The following is a 14,667-nucleotide window of genomic DNA, read 5'->3' on the forward strand; positions in this document are numbered from 1 at the left end:
GGGGTTTGTGGGCAGAGAGAGAGAGAGAGAGAGAGGGATACAGAATGTGAAGCAGGCTCCAGGCTCTACAGTGTCAGCACAGAGCCTGACCTGGGGCTCGACCTCACAGACCATGAGATCATGACCTGAGCCGAAGTTGGATGCTCAACCAACTGAGCCACCCAGGCGACCGACTTCTTTTTCTTTTGTGCTGCCTTTTTTGGGTTATGAAAAAGCTTGTTAGCCTCTCATAGAGGCATTTCTTTTTTTTTTTTTCCTCTCCTTTTTTAGTGTTTATTTTTGGGGGAGAGAGAGAGAGATGGAGCATGATTGGGGGTGAGGGGGACCAAGAGAGAGGGAGACAGAATCTAAAGCAGGCTCCAGGTTACGAGCTGTCAGCCCAGAGCCCGACAGGCTCAAAGTCACGAAATACGAGATCATGACCTGAGCCAAAGTTGGATGCTCAACCAGCTGAGCCCCCCAGGCGCTCCCTGTGTTGCCTAGGACCTCCAGTACGATGCTAAATACTACTGCGGAGAGTAGACATCCTTTCCTTGTAGCTAGTTTTAGGGATGTTAGCTGTTCGTAGATGCTTTTAATCAGACTTAATATTTCCATGTATTTTCATTTGCTGAGAATTTTCATCATGAAAAGGTGTTGAATTTTACCACCTGCTGTTTCTGCGTATACTGAAATAATCATATGATTTTTCATTTATTAACTGCTCAATTCGTTCATTTGATTGACCATGTTAAAATGACCTTACTTACATTCCTTAGGTAAACCCTACATTCATCCTTTATATATTGCTGAATTCATTTTGCTAATATTTTCTTGAGGATTTTTGAGTCCATATACAGAATATTTTTTGTAGTTATAATCTGTGTTTCATATTTTGGTATCAAGATTACCTCGTCCTCATAAAATGGATTGAGAAACATTTCGTGAAATTACTGAACGTATTGTGGAATTTTTTACGTAAGGGAATTATTTCTTCTTTAGATGTTTGCTGTAATATACTAGTGTAACACTTGAGGCCTGAAGTTGTCTCTGTGGGAATATTTTTTTTATTATGAATTCAGTATCTTTAGTACACTTGAAGATTTTTTTTTTTTTTTGAGAGAGAGGGTGCAAGTGAGTGAGGGACAGAGAGAGAATTCCATGGGGGGAGGGGCATAGGGAGGTGGGGAGAGAAGTGGGGCTTATGCTCACCTGAAGTGGGGCAAGAGCTCACCCGATGTGGGACTCAGACTCACCAATTGTAAGTTCATGACCTGAGCTGAAGTCAGATGCTTAATGACTGAGCCACCCAGACATCCCTTGAAGATGTTTTTAATAGATGTGGGGATATTCTATTTCTTCTTGAGTCAGTTTTGATAACTTGTGATTTTTTTTGAAAGAAATTTTCCATTTTATCTAGCATACGATAATTCACATTATTCCCTTATCCTTTTAATATCTTTAGGATATATAGTGATAATATGTTTTGTATTCTGAATTTGGTAATTTGTAAAATTACATTTTCTTGATTAGTCTTGCCAGTGATTCATCAACTTTATTAATCCTTTCAAAGAACTATCTTTTGGCTTTGTTAAATAAAAAAAAATTTTTTTTTATGTTTTATTTATATTTGAGGGAGAGACAGCATGAATGGGAGAGGGGCAGGGAGATAGAGACAGAATCCAAAGCAGGCTCCAGGCTCCTGGCTGTGAGCTGTCAGCATAAGCCTGATGCAGGGCTCGAACTCATGAGCAGTGAGATCATGACCTGAGCTAAAGTTGGATGCTAACTGACTGAGCCACCCAGGCGCCCCTCTAGTTTACTGATTCTTCTGTTCTTTTCTTCTTTTCTTCCTTTAGGTTTAACTTAGTGTTCTTTTTTTAGCTTCTTCAGATAGAAATTAAGATCACTGACTTTATACCTTTTTATTATTTCTTTTCTATTGTGAGCATGTAAAGCTGTAAATTTCCCTCTAAATGTTGCTTTAGCTGCATCCCACATTTTTAGTGTATGGTGATATCATTGTCATTCAACTAAAATATTTTCTATTTTCCTGTATAGAGTTTCATCTTTAACTCATAGGTTATTTGTTTTCCAAACACTGAGGGATTTTTTTCAATATCTTATTGTTACCAACTGAATGTTTGTCCTCTTGCACCCTCCCCCCCCAGCCCCTGGAAATTCACATGTTGAGTTGAAGCTTTAACTCTCAGTGTGACTGTATTTGGAGATAAGGCCTTTACAGAAGTAATTAAAGTTAAGTGAAATTAAGGATGGGTCCTTGATCCTCTAGAATTAATGTCCTTGTAGAGACCCAGAGCGCGCTTGCACTCTCTCTCTCTGAGAATTCACGAAGAAGTCATGTGAGCACACAGTGAGACGGTGGCCACCTACACGTCAAGAGAAGAGTCCTTGGCATGAAGTTTGTCTTGCTGGTCCTTTGACATTGGACTTCCCAAGCCTCCAGAACAGAATTTCAGCCATACAGTCTGTGGTATTTTGTTTTGGCAGTCCAAGAAAACTAATACAACTATTTTTGCTGATTTTTTTTTGTTTGTTTATTTTTGAGAGAGAGTATGCAAGCAGGGGAGGGGCAGAGAGAGAGGGAGACACAGAATCTGAAACAGGCTCCAGGCTCCAAGCTGTCAGCACAGAGCGAAACGCGGGGCTTGAACCCATGAACTGTGAGATCATGACCTGAGCCGAAGTCGGGCACTTAACTGACTGAGCCTCTGAGGTGGCTCTGTTTAGTATTTTAAAGATGATGTTTCATTGACTTAAGGCTTGTATAGTTTCTGAGGAGAAGTCTGTTGTCATTTTCATCTTTCTCCTTAGTATATTCATGTCCTTTTCCCCTGTGACTGCTTTCAAGATTCTCTTTATATCTAGTGTTGAGCAGTGTGATTATGATATACTTTTCTGGCTTTTTTTTCTTTTGTGTTTATTCTGAGTGGAGTTTGTTGGGCTTCTTGGATCTGTTTGTGTATATTTTTCACAATGTTGAGCCAGTTGTTTCTTCAGATGTTTGTTGCCCTTTTCCTTTCCTTCTGGAACTCCAGTTACATATTGCTATTATCTTAGATGTTACTGTGGTTTCGTCTATGTCTTCAAGTTCATTGATCTTTTCTCCTGGGGTATCAAATCTGCTACTAATCACATCTAGTGTATTCTTCCTTTCAGATATTGTAGTTTTCAAACCTATGAGTTTCATTTTTTTAATGTTTCATTTTAATGTCTACATCAATAGAACAAAATAGTCCAGAAATACACCCATGCATGTATGGTCAATTAATTTGTAACAAAGAGGCTAAGATACAGGAGGGAAAGGATAGTCTCTTCAAAAATGGTGTTGGGAAAACTGGACAGAATGCAGAAGACATGCAAACATGCACAAGAATGAAACTGAACTACTTCCTTATACCGTATATAAAAATCAACTTAAAATGGATTAAAGACTTGAGAAAATTTTTCCATTTTTTTCATTATATTCAACTTCCTTTAATTATTTCCACATAGTTACAATAGCCTTTTAAACATCCTTGTTTTCCTGTTCCATCCTTTATTGTTTCTGGTTTTGTTTCTAATGATTGATTTTTTTCTCTTTTTTTTTTTTTTAAATGTTTTATTTATTTCTAGGAGAGAGAGAGAGAGACAGCGTGAGCAGGGGAGGGTCAGAGAGAGAGGGAGTCACAGACTGAAGCAGGCTCCAGGCTCCGAGCTGGCAGTCAGCACAGAGCCCGACGCGGGGCCCGAACCCACGAACCGCGAGATCATGACCCAAGCGAAAGTCGGACGCTTAACCGACTAAGCCACCCGGGCGCCCCGATTGATTTTTTTCTCTTGATTATGGGTCATATTTTCTTCTTAGCATGTTAATGTTTAGATTCTGGATGTTGTGACTATTACGTTGCTGCAGGTCTGCATTTTGTTTTATTACATTAACGTTGTTAAGATTACAATGTTGAACTTTGTTTTAGGAGGCAATTAAGTAACTTGTAGATCAGTTTGTCCTCCTGAAGGCCTGTTTGTAACTTTTCTAGGATGATTCTAAAGTAGTATTTACTTCAGGGGTAGTTCAACTCTACAAGTGAGGCATGTTCTAAGTGAGTGTCCACAGAATTTTCAGGTGAATCCATTCAGGCTGGACAGAACTTGAGAGTCTCCCTGCCCTTTTTGAACTCTGAGTGTTATTCAGCATACAACTTCCTAATTTTTGTTTTCCCAGCCTTGTGGAGTTTGACTCAACATCTGCATGGGCTAGTACTTCGTAAAGACTCATGCAGATACCTGGATCTCTTTTTTTTTCTGTCTACCTTCCTCCTTTCCAGACCATTGCCCTGCAACATCCAGCAATCCTCACCCTCTCCAGACTCTAATCCCTGTTTCATCAACTCAGTTGATTGATTTTTGATAGAGAGCCCACAAATAAACTTGGTTCTGCTTTGGTCCTGCTCCCTGTTGTTGTGATCAGAAATTGCCTCCACGTAGATCACTAGGGTGATCATAGAGCTACATTCTTTTAATTTAGCAACATATTAAAAGGAATATATGCCATGACAAAATGGGATTTATTCCATGAATGCAAAGATGATTCAATGACAGAAAAATCCTTAAAAGTAATACAACATATTAATAGAATGAAGGAAAAAACCCATATGGTCATCTCAGCAATACATAAAAGGCATTTAAGGATATTCAACACTTTTCCAAATTAAAAACAAACTAGGAATTGAAGGAGACTTCCTCAACATGATGATGGCAATATATGAAGACTCCACAGCTAACATACTTACATAAGCATGAAAGCTAAGATTAAGAACAAGACGAGGATGCATGCTTTCACCACTTCTGTCCCGTGTGGTATTAAAAGTTCTAGCCAGAATGGCTAGGCAAGAAGTAGAAAGAAAAGGCATACAAATTGGAAAGGAAGAAGTAAATTGTCTCTAGTCACACATGGCATGATCTTACATGTAGTAAACTCTAAATATTCTACAAACAGACAATACCTGTTAGAGTTTATAACAAATTTAGCAAAGTTGCAGTATACACACTCAACACACAAAATCAGTTTAGTTTCTATACATTTAACAATGAACAGTTTTAAAAGGAAGTTAAGTAAATAATTCCATTTCCAGTAGCATCAGAAAGAATAAAATATTTGTAAATGAGTTTAACCAAGGAGGCAATAACTTATATATTGAAAGCTATAAATTTTGGCTGAAAAAATTAAAGACATGAGTAAATAGAAGTACATTCCACATTCATGGACTGGAAGACATAGTATGGTTAAGATGACAGATAACACTATCCAAAGCATTCTGCATACTCAGTGCAATCTTTGTCAAAATCTAATCAGCCTTTTTGTAGAAATAGAAAAACATACTATACAATTCATGTGTAATGTCAAAGGACCCCTAATAGAGCAATCTTGAAAAGAAAGGACAAAGTTGGGGAACTCACAACTTCCTAATTTCAAGCCTTACTACAAAGCTTTGGTGTTCCAAATAGTGTGGTACTGACCTAAGGATTTAAACCCTCTCTTAGATGGTCAAATGATTTTGGAAAGGGTGCCACAACCATTCATTGTGTAGAAGGAAAGTTTACAATAAATGGTGTTGTAAATAGTAAATGGTGTTGTAAATAAACAGCATCTGCAAATACAAAGCAATGAAGTTGGATTCTTGCCTTATATCTCATACAAAAATGAACTAAAAGTGCATCAAATATCAAAATGTAAGAGCTAACATTTTATGTCCATTGATTGATGAATGGATAAAGAAGATGTCGAATAAATATACACAATGGAATGTTATTCAGCCATATAAAACAATGAAATCTTGCCATTTACAACAATATGGATGGAGCTAGAGAGTATTATGCTAAGTGAAATAAGTCAGAGAAAGGCAAATATATGCTTTCACTCATGTGAAATTTAAGAAACAGAACAAACAGGCAAATGGGAAAAGAGAGAGGCAAGCCAAGAAACAGACTCTTGACCAAACCGAACAAACTGATGGTTACCATAAAGGAGGTAGGCGGGGGGATTAAGTAGGTGACAGGATTGAGAAGTACATTTGTTGTGATGAGCACTGGTTGTTATATGCAAATGTTGAATAACTATATTGTACACCTGAAACTAATATTACACTGTATATTTACTAACTGGAATTTAAATAAAACATAAATATTAAATAAGCAAGTGAGTAGGCTATCTCCTCCTTCCCTCACATCCCCCCCCCCCTAAAAAAAGTGAATACTATAAAACTCTTAGAAGAAAAGATAGGGAAAATGTTAATATTTTTGGGTGTGGTGAATTTTTTGGGTATGACACAAAATGCACAAGGCAACAAAAAAATAAATTGGTTTTGGCAAAATTAAAAATTTTGTGCATCAAAAGACGGAGATAACACAGAATGAGAGAAGTTATTTCCAAGTCATATATCTGATAATGGATTAATATCCAGAGTACATAAAGAACTCTTATAACTCAACAACAACAAAACCAATTCAGAGTAAGCAAAGGACTTAAAAGATATTTCTCCAGAGAAGATATGCAAATGGCCAATAAAGTCATGAAAAGATATTTAATATCACTAGCCTTAGGAAAGTGCACATTAAAGTAATACCATTTCGGGGCGCCTGCGTGGCTCAGTCGGTCCGACTTCGGCTCAGGTCATGATCTCACGATTCGTGGGTTTGAGCCCTGCATCAGACTGTGCTGACAGCCAGCTCAGAGCCTGGAGCCTGCTTCAGATTCTGTGTCTCCCTCTCTCTCTGACCCTCCCCTGCTCACGCTGTTTCTCTCTCTCAGAAATAAACATTAAAAAAATAATAATAATACCATTTCACATCCACTAGAATGACTATTATCTAAAGTGAAAATAAGTATTGGCAAGGATATGGAGAAATTGGAACCCTGCACATTGCTTGTTGAAATCTTAAATGACGCAGCCAGCCATGTTGGAAAACAGTTGAGCAGTTGCTCAAATTGTTAAAAAAAAATTGCCATGTGATCCAACAATTCAGTTCCTAGATAATTGCCCCAAAGAACTGAGAGCAGGGACTCAAACAGATAACTTGTACACCAATATTCATAGCATTATTCATAGTAGCCAAAATGTGGAAATAACCAAATGTCCACTGAGAGACAGCTGGATACACAAAATATGGCATTTACATACAATGGAATATTATTCAGCGTTTAAAAAGAATGAAATTCTGATACAAGTTACAACACAGATGAACCTGGAAGGTAGTATGCTAAATGGAAAAAAAAGTCACAAAAGAACAAATATTGTATGGTTCCACTTACATGAGGTATACAGAATAGGCAAAGTCATAAAGACAAAGTATAATAGAGGTTACCAAGGGTGAGAGGGAGTGAGTTACTGTTTAATGGGTACAGAATTTTTGTTTGGGATGATGAAAAAGTTCTGGATATGGATAATGGTGATGGTTGAACAACATTGTGCATGTTCTTAGTGCCATTTAATTATACATGTAAAAATGGCTAGGGGCAGGGTGCTTGGGTGGCTCACTTGGTTAGGTGTCAGACTTCGTCTCAGTTTATGATCTCGCAGTTCATGAGTTCAAGCCCTGTATCAGGCTCTGTACTGACAGCTTAGAGCCTGGAACCTGCTTTGGATTCTGTGTCTCCCTCTCTCTCTCTGCCAATTCACCAGTCATGCTCTGTCTATCTCTTTCAAAAATAAACATTTAAAAAAATTTTAGGGGTGTCTGGGTGGCTCAGTCAGTTAAGTGTCCAACTTTGGCTCAGGTCATGATATCGCAGTTCGTGGGTTTGAGCCCCGCAATGGGCTCTGCAGTGACAGCTCAGAGCCTGGAGTCTGCTTCATATTCTATCTTCCTCTCTGTCCCTCCCCTGTTCACATTCTGTCTATCTCTCAAATATAAATAAACATTAAAAACTTATTAAACAAAGTTTTTATTTAATGTCTAGAGGCACTCAGTGGCTCAGTTGGTTAAGCATCTAACTCAGTTTCAGCAGGGGTCAGGATTTCACAATTCTTGAGCTTGAACCCTAGGTCGGGCTCTGTGTGACCTGGGGAGCCTGGTTGGGATTCTGTCTCTCTCTGTTTCTTTCTTTCTCTCTCTCTCTCTCTCTCTCTCCCCCCCCCCTCAAAAATAAAGAATGTAGGATATGTAAGAAGATGGAAGCTTCCGTTTCTTTTTTTTTGTTTGTTTTATTTATTTCTAGGAGAGAGAGAGAGAGAGACAGCATGAGCAGGGGAGGGTCAGAGAGAGAGGGAGTCACAGACTGAAACAGGCTCCAGGCTCTGAGCTGGCAGTCAGCACAGAGCCCGACGCGGGGCTCGAACCCACGAACCGCGAGATCATGACCTAAGCGAAAGTCGGACGCTTAACCGACTAAGCCACCCAGGCGCCCCAAGAAACCCTTTTTTTAAATGGCTAAAAAATTAAACTTTATGTTACATATATTTTACCACTAAACAGTGAGTTTGATTGACATCTAGGGAAAATTAGTGAGATTATTTTGGGATAAAAAAAACTCTGCACGTTGATAATGAGGGACATAGGGTGTTTGTCAATCTGGTATTCATAATTCAAGAAGTAGCTACCATCACTGCTGTTAATGGACTATTTTATTTCATTTTCATTATATCCTGTATTATTTCCAGAGTAATATGGTTAAACATTATTTAAAAAATTTTTTTAATGTTTTTTTTTTTTAATTTATTTGTGAGAGAGAGACAACGTGAGCAGGGGAGGGTCAGAGAGAGAGGGAGATACAGAATCTGAAGCAGGCTCCAAGCTCTGAGCTGTCAGCACAGAGTCTGATACGGTGCTCGAACCCACAGACTGTGAGATCATGACCTGAGCCAAAGTTGGAGGCTTAACCAACTGAGCCACCCAGGCGCCCCCTCCCTTTCCTTTTTTTTTTTTTTTACCTTATATACAGATTTTATAGACAAGAATCTAAAATAAATGAAGGGCATTTCTTTCTTTTGCCTGAAAATAAGCACTAGGGACCATGATTAAAGTGACAGAACTCCACAATGACCAGTTCTTCCTCTGGAATACATCATTCTTGGGAACTATTCTACAACCATTATTCCAACATTGCTGATTCAGGCCACCTAAAGGCAAGTTGCCTCCCAAGGTAGCCAGCCTTGCTTAGCAGATCTTTTTTTTCCTAAAGCAGTTGTTTCTATTTTCTACAACAATATAGTATAGCAAAATGATTTAAAACTCACACGTTGGAATCAAACATCCTCATTTACCTTTTGTAAAATTATTTAATCTCTCCATGCCTCGTCTTCAAATTCATCTGTAAAATGTAATAATCACTCCACCCATTTGTTGAGAAGATTAAATGAGATAATGTATGTAAAGTGCATAGCATGGTGCCTGGTACATATTAAATGCTCCGCAAATGTTAGCTGTCGCCTCTGCTATTACTGCTCTTATGCATCAGTGAGCCTAAGGTCCAGCCCTGGAGATGAATGGGGGGTGTCCACCACAAGGCACTTCCTGTTTGACCTTACAAAGCTCCTATACAAAATGTACTTTCTTTCTCTCCTAGTCCTATGGTGGTGTAATTCTTATACCATCTTTACTTTTTTTGCATTTAGACCTCTTTTCCAAATTAGAGACCAAGCAGTGCATTTTAAGCTTATCATATTTAAGAAAATTATTTGCACATTATAACCTGAGTTCACTATGTAATACTTGTTCATTCACTTACTTTTTAAAAAGCCTTTGAGTTCTAGTCTTTTTCTTTTTTCCTCTCCCTCAACTTCTTTTGAATTATAGATGCTGAGAGCTGAATTAATTGTATCCTTTAGGTCCGTAACATGTTATCTTCATCAGTAAATGCAAGGTCACTCTCTGGTTTTATTTTTGCCCTTTATCCCTAAACTTCATCCTGTACCCTTTACCTCATAGGTGCCCATTCTAATGTGTCTTTACATGTCTTTAAAGATACATGTACTTCTGTTTTTTGTTTTTTAAAAAAATTTATTAATTTTGAGAGAGAGAGAGAAGGAAAGAGAGAATCCCAAGCAGGCTTTGCATTGTCAGTGCAGAGCCCAACACAACACTCAATCTCATGAACCGTGGAATCATGACCTGAGCTGAAATCAAGAGTCAGACGCTTAACCAATGGAGCCACTGAGATGCCCCTAAATATACATGCAGTTTTGTAAGTAGGTAATACTGTTTTGTGTGCCTGGGTTTCTAATCTATAAGAAGATATTGGACTATTAATAACCAACATTACATTTTAAAACCCTGTTCCCTTAGATATTATTTTGTACATCTGACTTTTAACTATATTTTAGTTATCTATTCCCCTAAAGGATAGACATCTAAATTACTATCAGTTTTACCCTAGTACATGTTGCAGTTAACATTTTTACATTACTCTTTATACATAGGATGATCACATTGGTCCAAGATGAGATGCTTTTTAAGTTGAAGGGGACAGTTTTAATTATGGTGGGACAGCAGGTATATATCAAGGCTCCCAGACAACCCAGGATTGGTGGTCTACCCTATTTCCTGAGACACAGTTGATAATCAGCAGACAGATGCTGGGATAGCCATTCTCCTTCTGGTTGTTTCTAGCTGACATCTGTTGCAATTGGTTGGTGCATGTGCTGGACCGATTGTTGTATATTTTAAATACCACCCTTGCTAGAAACTCTTCATGACGGGGATGTCTGGGTCACCGGTTATAGATACACTTAGTTTCAGTAAGTTTGAGTTCCAAACCAGTCTTGTTCTGTTAATAGACAGATGGACTTTTTATCTGTCTTCTTATGTTTAGGGACTTTCCATATTTGTACTATATATATTTTTAATCTTTTCTCCATCAAACTATCCAATTTGGGCTGTAGCAGGCACCAGTGTTTACTGACAACTGCTCTTACAGTAACTACTTTGTAGGCTATGAAGGGTTTTTTCAGATTTGATGTTATTAGACCCTAGCAGTTAACCTTTTGAGGTAGATAGGGCAGAATTTGGATTCCTTCCTTATGTTACAGAAAAGGAAACCGAGGATTGGGGTACACTGACTTATTAAGTCCACATATCTGGACTTGTTATGGAGTTGAACTTATGACCAGGTCTTCTGCCTTTAATTTGTTTCTGCAAAATCTAAAAGGGACAGGGAAGAGGATACATTTCTGTTTGTGGTTAAAGCAGAGACTATCCAGTTTAGCTTTATGTCTTCCTCAGAACGCAACACAGTGCCTGACACATAGTAAATGATGGGAAATTTTTAATGAACAAGTGAACTGAGGATTATGTAGGGCTCAGTTTTGAATTGGTAGTACTGTTGCCCAGTGCTTGTTGACCCCCTTTTTATTTCAGCAATGCTTCAAATTATGGGTAAGTTCGGTTCTATAAATGCTTTCACTGAAGAAAGACTTTATGTTAGCCTCAGAGTTTTCATGTCAAATGGTGTAGTGCATTTACAACTGACATAGCAATCACTTACAAACATGCCTGTATAGTGTGACTTCTGGGTGAGAGTATGTTTATAGAAAATTTTGGTTAGATTTCTTCTCTCCTTTTTGAGGTGCTCTTCTGTGGCTTTCAATAACAGTAGCAAATTCCCTCCTCTTTCTAGCAATTATATTACATTTAGTTGCTTAACACATGCTTCCTGTTCCCCAAATCCCCAGAGTCTTCCGTAGTGTTTAGTAAAGATGTGAGATTTGAGAGATTTTCTTCAAATAGTTTGTGCTAGTATTGTGAGAGGCTGGTTGTCCTCAGCCACCTTGCTCAAAACAGTCACAGTTTTGAAGTGATGTCAAAGCCTTCAGTGATCAGACCTCACCTACCTTTCTATCTTCTCTCGTAACTACCCACCATCCCCTTTCCAGTACCTTCCACCCGTTTGTATCCTTAATTTTGTAATGATACAAATTAAAAATGTTCTAAGAAAAAACATTTAATAACTTACGTTTTCATACCCTACCCTTCAAGGAAGTTGAAATAGTCATCTTCTAGAAGTAGCTCTTTCTATCATGTATCTTAAGTCCTTTTCATTCTTTAGCTGCAGAGCCTCTGTGCGCAAGGTATGCTGTCTAAATGAGGTGTTTCCTGCTGCTTCTCTTCTTTTGGCCGTGTGTTTCCTTCCCTCACAGATTGATTTGCTAGTATTTATGTTAACACTGTGAGCTTCACGTGGAAGCTTTCATCCCATCAGTGGGGAGAATTTTTAAGAAAGTCCATGTATGTCTCCTTAAGTATCTGTTTTCTATTAAAACTGGTAGGAAGCTTGTGGTTGGGGCCATTCCTTCTAATTGTGCCACCAGATTTTTGTTTTTCCATTGTTTCTACACCCTTTTCTCTTTTCACTTGTAGCTATAAATTCTACAGTATCTGACATAAAGAAAACCCCAGGGAGGTTCTTTTCCTTTTCTTTCCTTTATAAAAGTGGTTTTTGTAAAGTGAAACTCTTTCCACAACTTAGTGGTTGGTCCATGGAAATGATACTTCGGTGGTCAGTTTTCTTTGTTTTTCAAATTAAATTTTATTATGGTAAGAACTCTTAAATGAGACCTAGTCTCTTAACTGATTTTTTTTAAATGTTTTATTTCTTTCTGAGAGAGAGAGACAGCGTGAGCAGGGGAGGGTCAGAGAGAGAGGGAGACACAGAATCCGAAACAGGCTCCAGGCTCCGAGCTAGCTGTCAGCACAGAGCCCGATGCGGGGCTCGAACCCACGAACCATGAGATCATGACCTGAGCCGAAGTCAGATGCTTAGCCAACTGAGCTACCCAGGCGCCCCTCTCTTAACTGATTTTTAAGAGTACAGTAACACTGTTATTATCTGTAGGCACCATGTTGTATCTCAGATCTCTAGAACTTACCCGTCTTGCATAACTGAAACTTTATACCTATTTAAATGACTCACAAAAGCAAAGAATAGAAGGATAGTTGCCAGGGGTTAGGGGCGAGATGGAGAGTTGCTAATCAGTGGGTAGTCCATTCTCTACAGTGGATGAAACTTGGCAAACTACCTGAACATGTGGTCGTTTGCACTGGAGGTAGAAAAGGAAACAAGAGTGAATTTGGTGATTAAATCCTGTTGTTAAGCTTCAGTTACCTTTCTAGTTCCCAGGTTTCCTGCCAACACCTACACTACTGCCCTTCATGCAAAGTAGGGGAAAAAAAACGAAACTCCTAAGACCGTTTCCTCCAAAACACCTCCATATGCAAATTGTCCTGAAGGTTGGGAGAGGAGATGAGGGGAAGGTTTGGTTAGGAATTTCCCCTCCACTAAATTAAAAATAGTTCAGGGGTGCCTGGCTGTCTCTGTCAGACGAGAGATAGAGCAACTCTATCTCTGGGTTGTGAGTTCAAGCCCTACTTGGTGTGTAGAGATTACTTAAGTAAGTATTTAAAAAAAACAAAACAGTTCATTTGCTAATTAGTTAAATGCATGGCTTCTTCTCGTGAACACCGCTTACCCTGTTACATTAACAGCGAGAAAGTTAAGAATTGGGTCCTCTGAAAGCCACCAGCAGAATCAAAATCAGTTGTGAACAGAAGCACATCTTGTAAGAGTCACCATTATTCTTTCTTTGAGTTTAGTATAGATCTTTCTAGACTCAATAAATGATGTTGATCACTGTGTTTGTATCTTTAGTCTAGCCTGGTCTAAGTGGGCAGCTCTGGGTACTGTTGACCTCTGTTGATGATACTGTTCACTGATCTTTCCTGTGTCTGTTGACCAGCTACATCACAGTTGACTTGCCAGCCTCCCCTCCCTACTAGACCTTTCCTTTTTCTCTCTCCTCTTCTTCTCTACTCCCTTCCCTCTTCACCACTGTCTCCTTCACAACTCCTCCATGATTTTCTCAGGGCTGGGCTTCAACATCGTCGGTGGGACAGATCAGCAGTATGTCTCCAACGACAGTGGCATCTACGTCAGCCGCATCAAAGAGAATGGGGCTGCGGCCCTGGATGGGCGGCTCCAGGAGGGTGATAAGATCCTCTCGGTGAGAACTGGCTTCGGCCTCCTTCACTGTTTCTTGCTCCCTAGACCCTTGCTCCCAGTTCTTACCCTTGGCCCCTTCCTTGGGAAGATTTCTGCCTGCCTTTTTGGATCTGGGAATGTCTGGATTGTAGAATTCGGTGGGAGGGACCTCGATCAGTCACCTTTCCCAGCCCTGCTGTGGAGCAAGGAGGATAATACCTCCCTTGATAGCAAGGCCTGTAAGTCCAGAATGTGAAGTTACTTATGCAAGTTCAAAAAACCGGGAACAAGGAGGGCGAAGGACCGATGTGGGGGAAAGGTACTTAAAACCCACAACTGTTGTCTTTCTTCAGTTATATTTTACACCTCCCTTTTGTTCATTGAAACACTAAGGTGTGTCTTCCTTTACTCCAAAGAGACAAAAAAGGAAGGTAGGGATTAAAATGTCCTTTTTAGACTCAGAGCCCTCACCTGTTATTACGATTGGAAATTGGAATGCATTTTTGTTTGGATATCTGTCCACTGTGCTCCCATTTTGCTCTACTAATATTTGTAATAAGACACTTACTACGTGGCAAGCATTAGTGTTTTTATTTTTAGAAGTTCCTCAAGGGCAGGGACTGGATCTTTTTTAATCTTTTGTATCCTTGCACAATGCTCAGTATATATTTAACAGATGAACAGGTTGAGAAATCCAGGCAAGCCCAGAAAGGTTG

At 39.1% G+C, this 14,667-nt stretch overlaps 1 protein-coding gene across 1 annotated transcript in view; it reads left to right on the forward strand.

Annotated features, from left to right (window-relative positions):
* The window catches only part of SYNJ2BP (synaptojanin 2 binding protein), a 38,241-nt gene that overhangs the window by 7,616 nt on the left and 15,958 nt on the right, over positions 1 to 14,667 (forward strand). The window contains exon 2 of the mRNA XM_077767089.1: positions 13,837 to 13,973. Within this exon, the coding sequence (XP_077623215.1) occupies positions 13,837 to 13,973 (137 nt within the window). The remainder of the gene's footprint in view (positions 1 to 13,836; positions 13,974 to 14,667) is intronic.

This window comes from Crocuta crocuta, unplaced genomic scaffold (genome assembly GCF_008692635.1).
Source record: "Crocuta crocuta isolate KB4526 unplaced genomic scaffold, BGI_CrCroc_1.0 scaffold55, whole genome shotgun sequence".
NCBI classification, from domain to species: domain Eukaryota; kingdom Metazoa; phylum Chordata; class Mammalia; order Carnivora; family Hyaenidae; genus Crocuta; species Crocuta crocuta.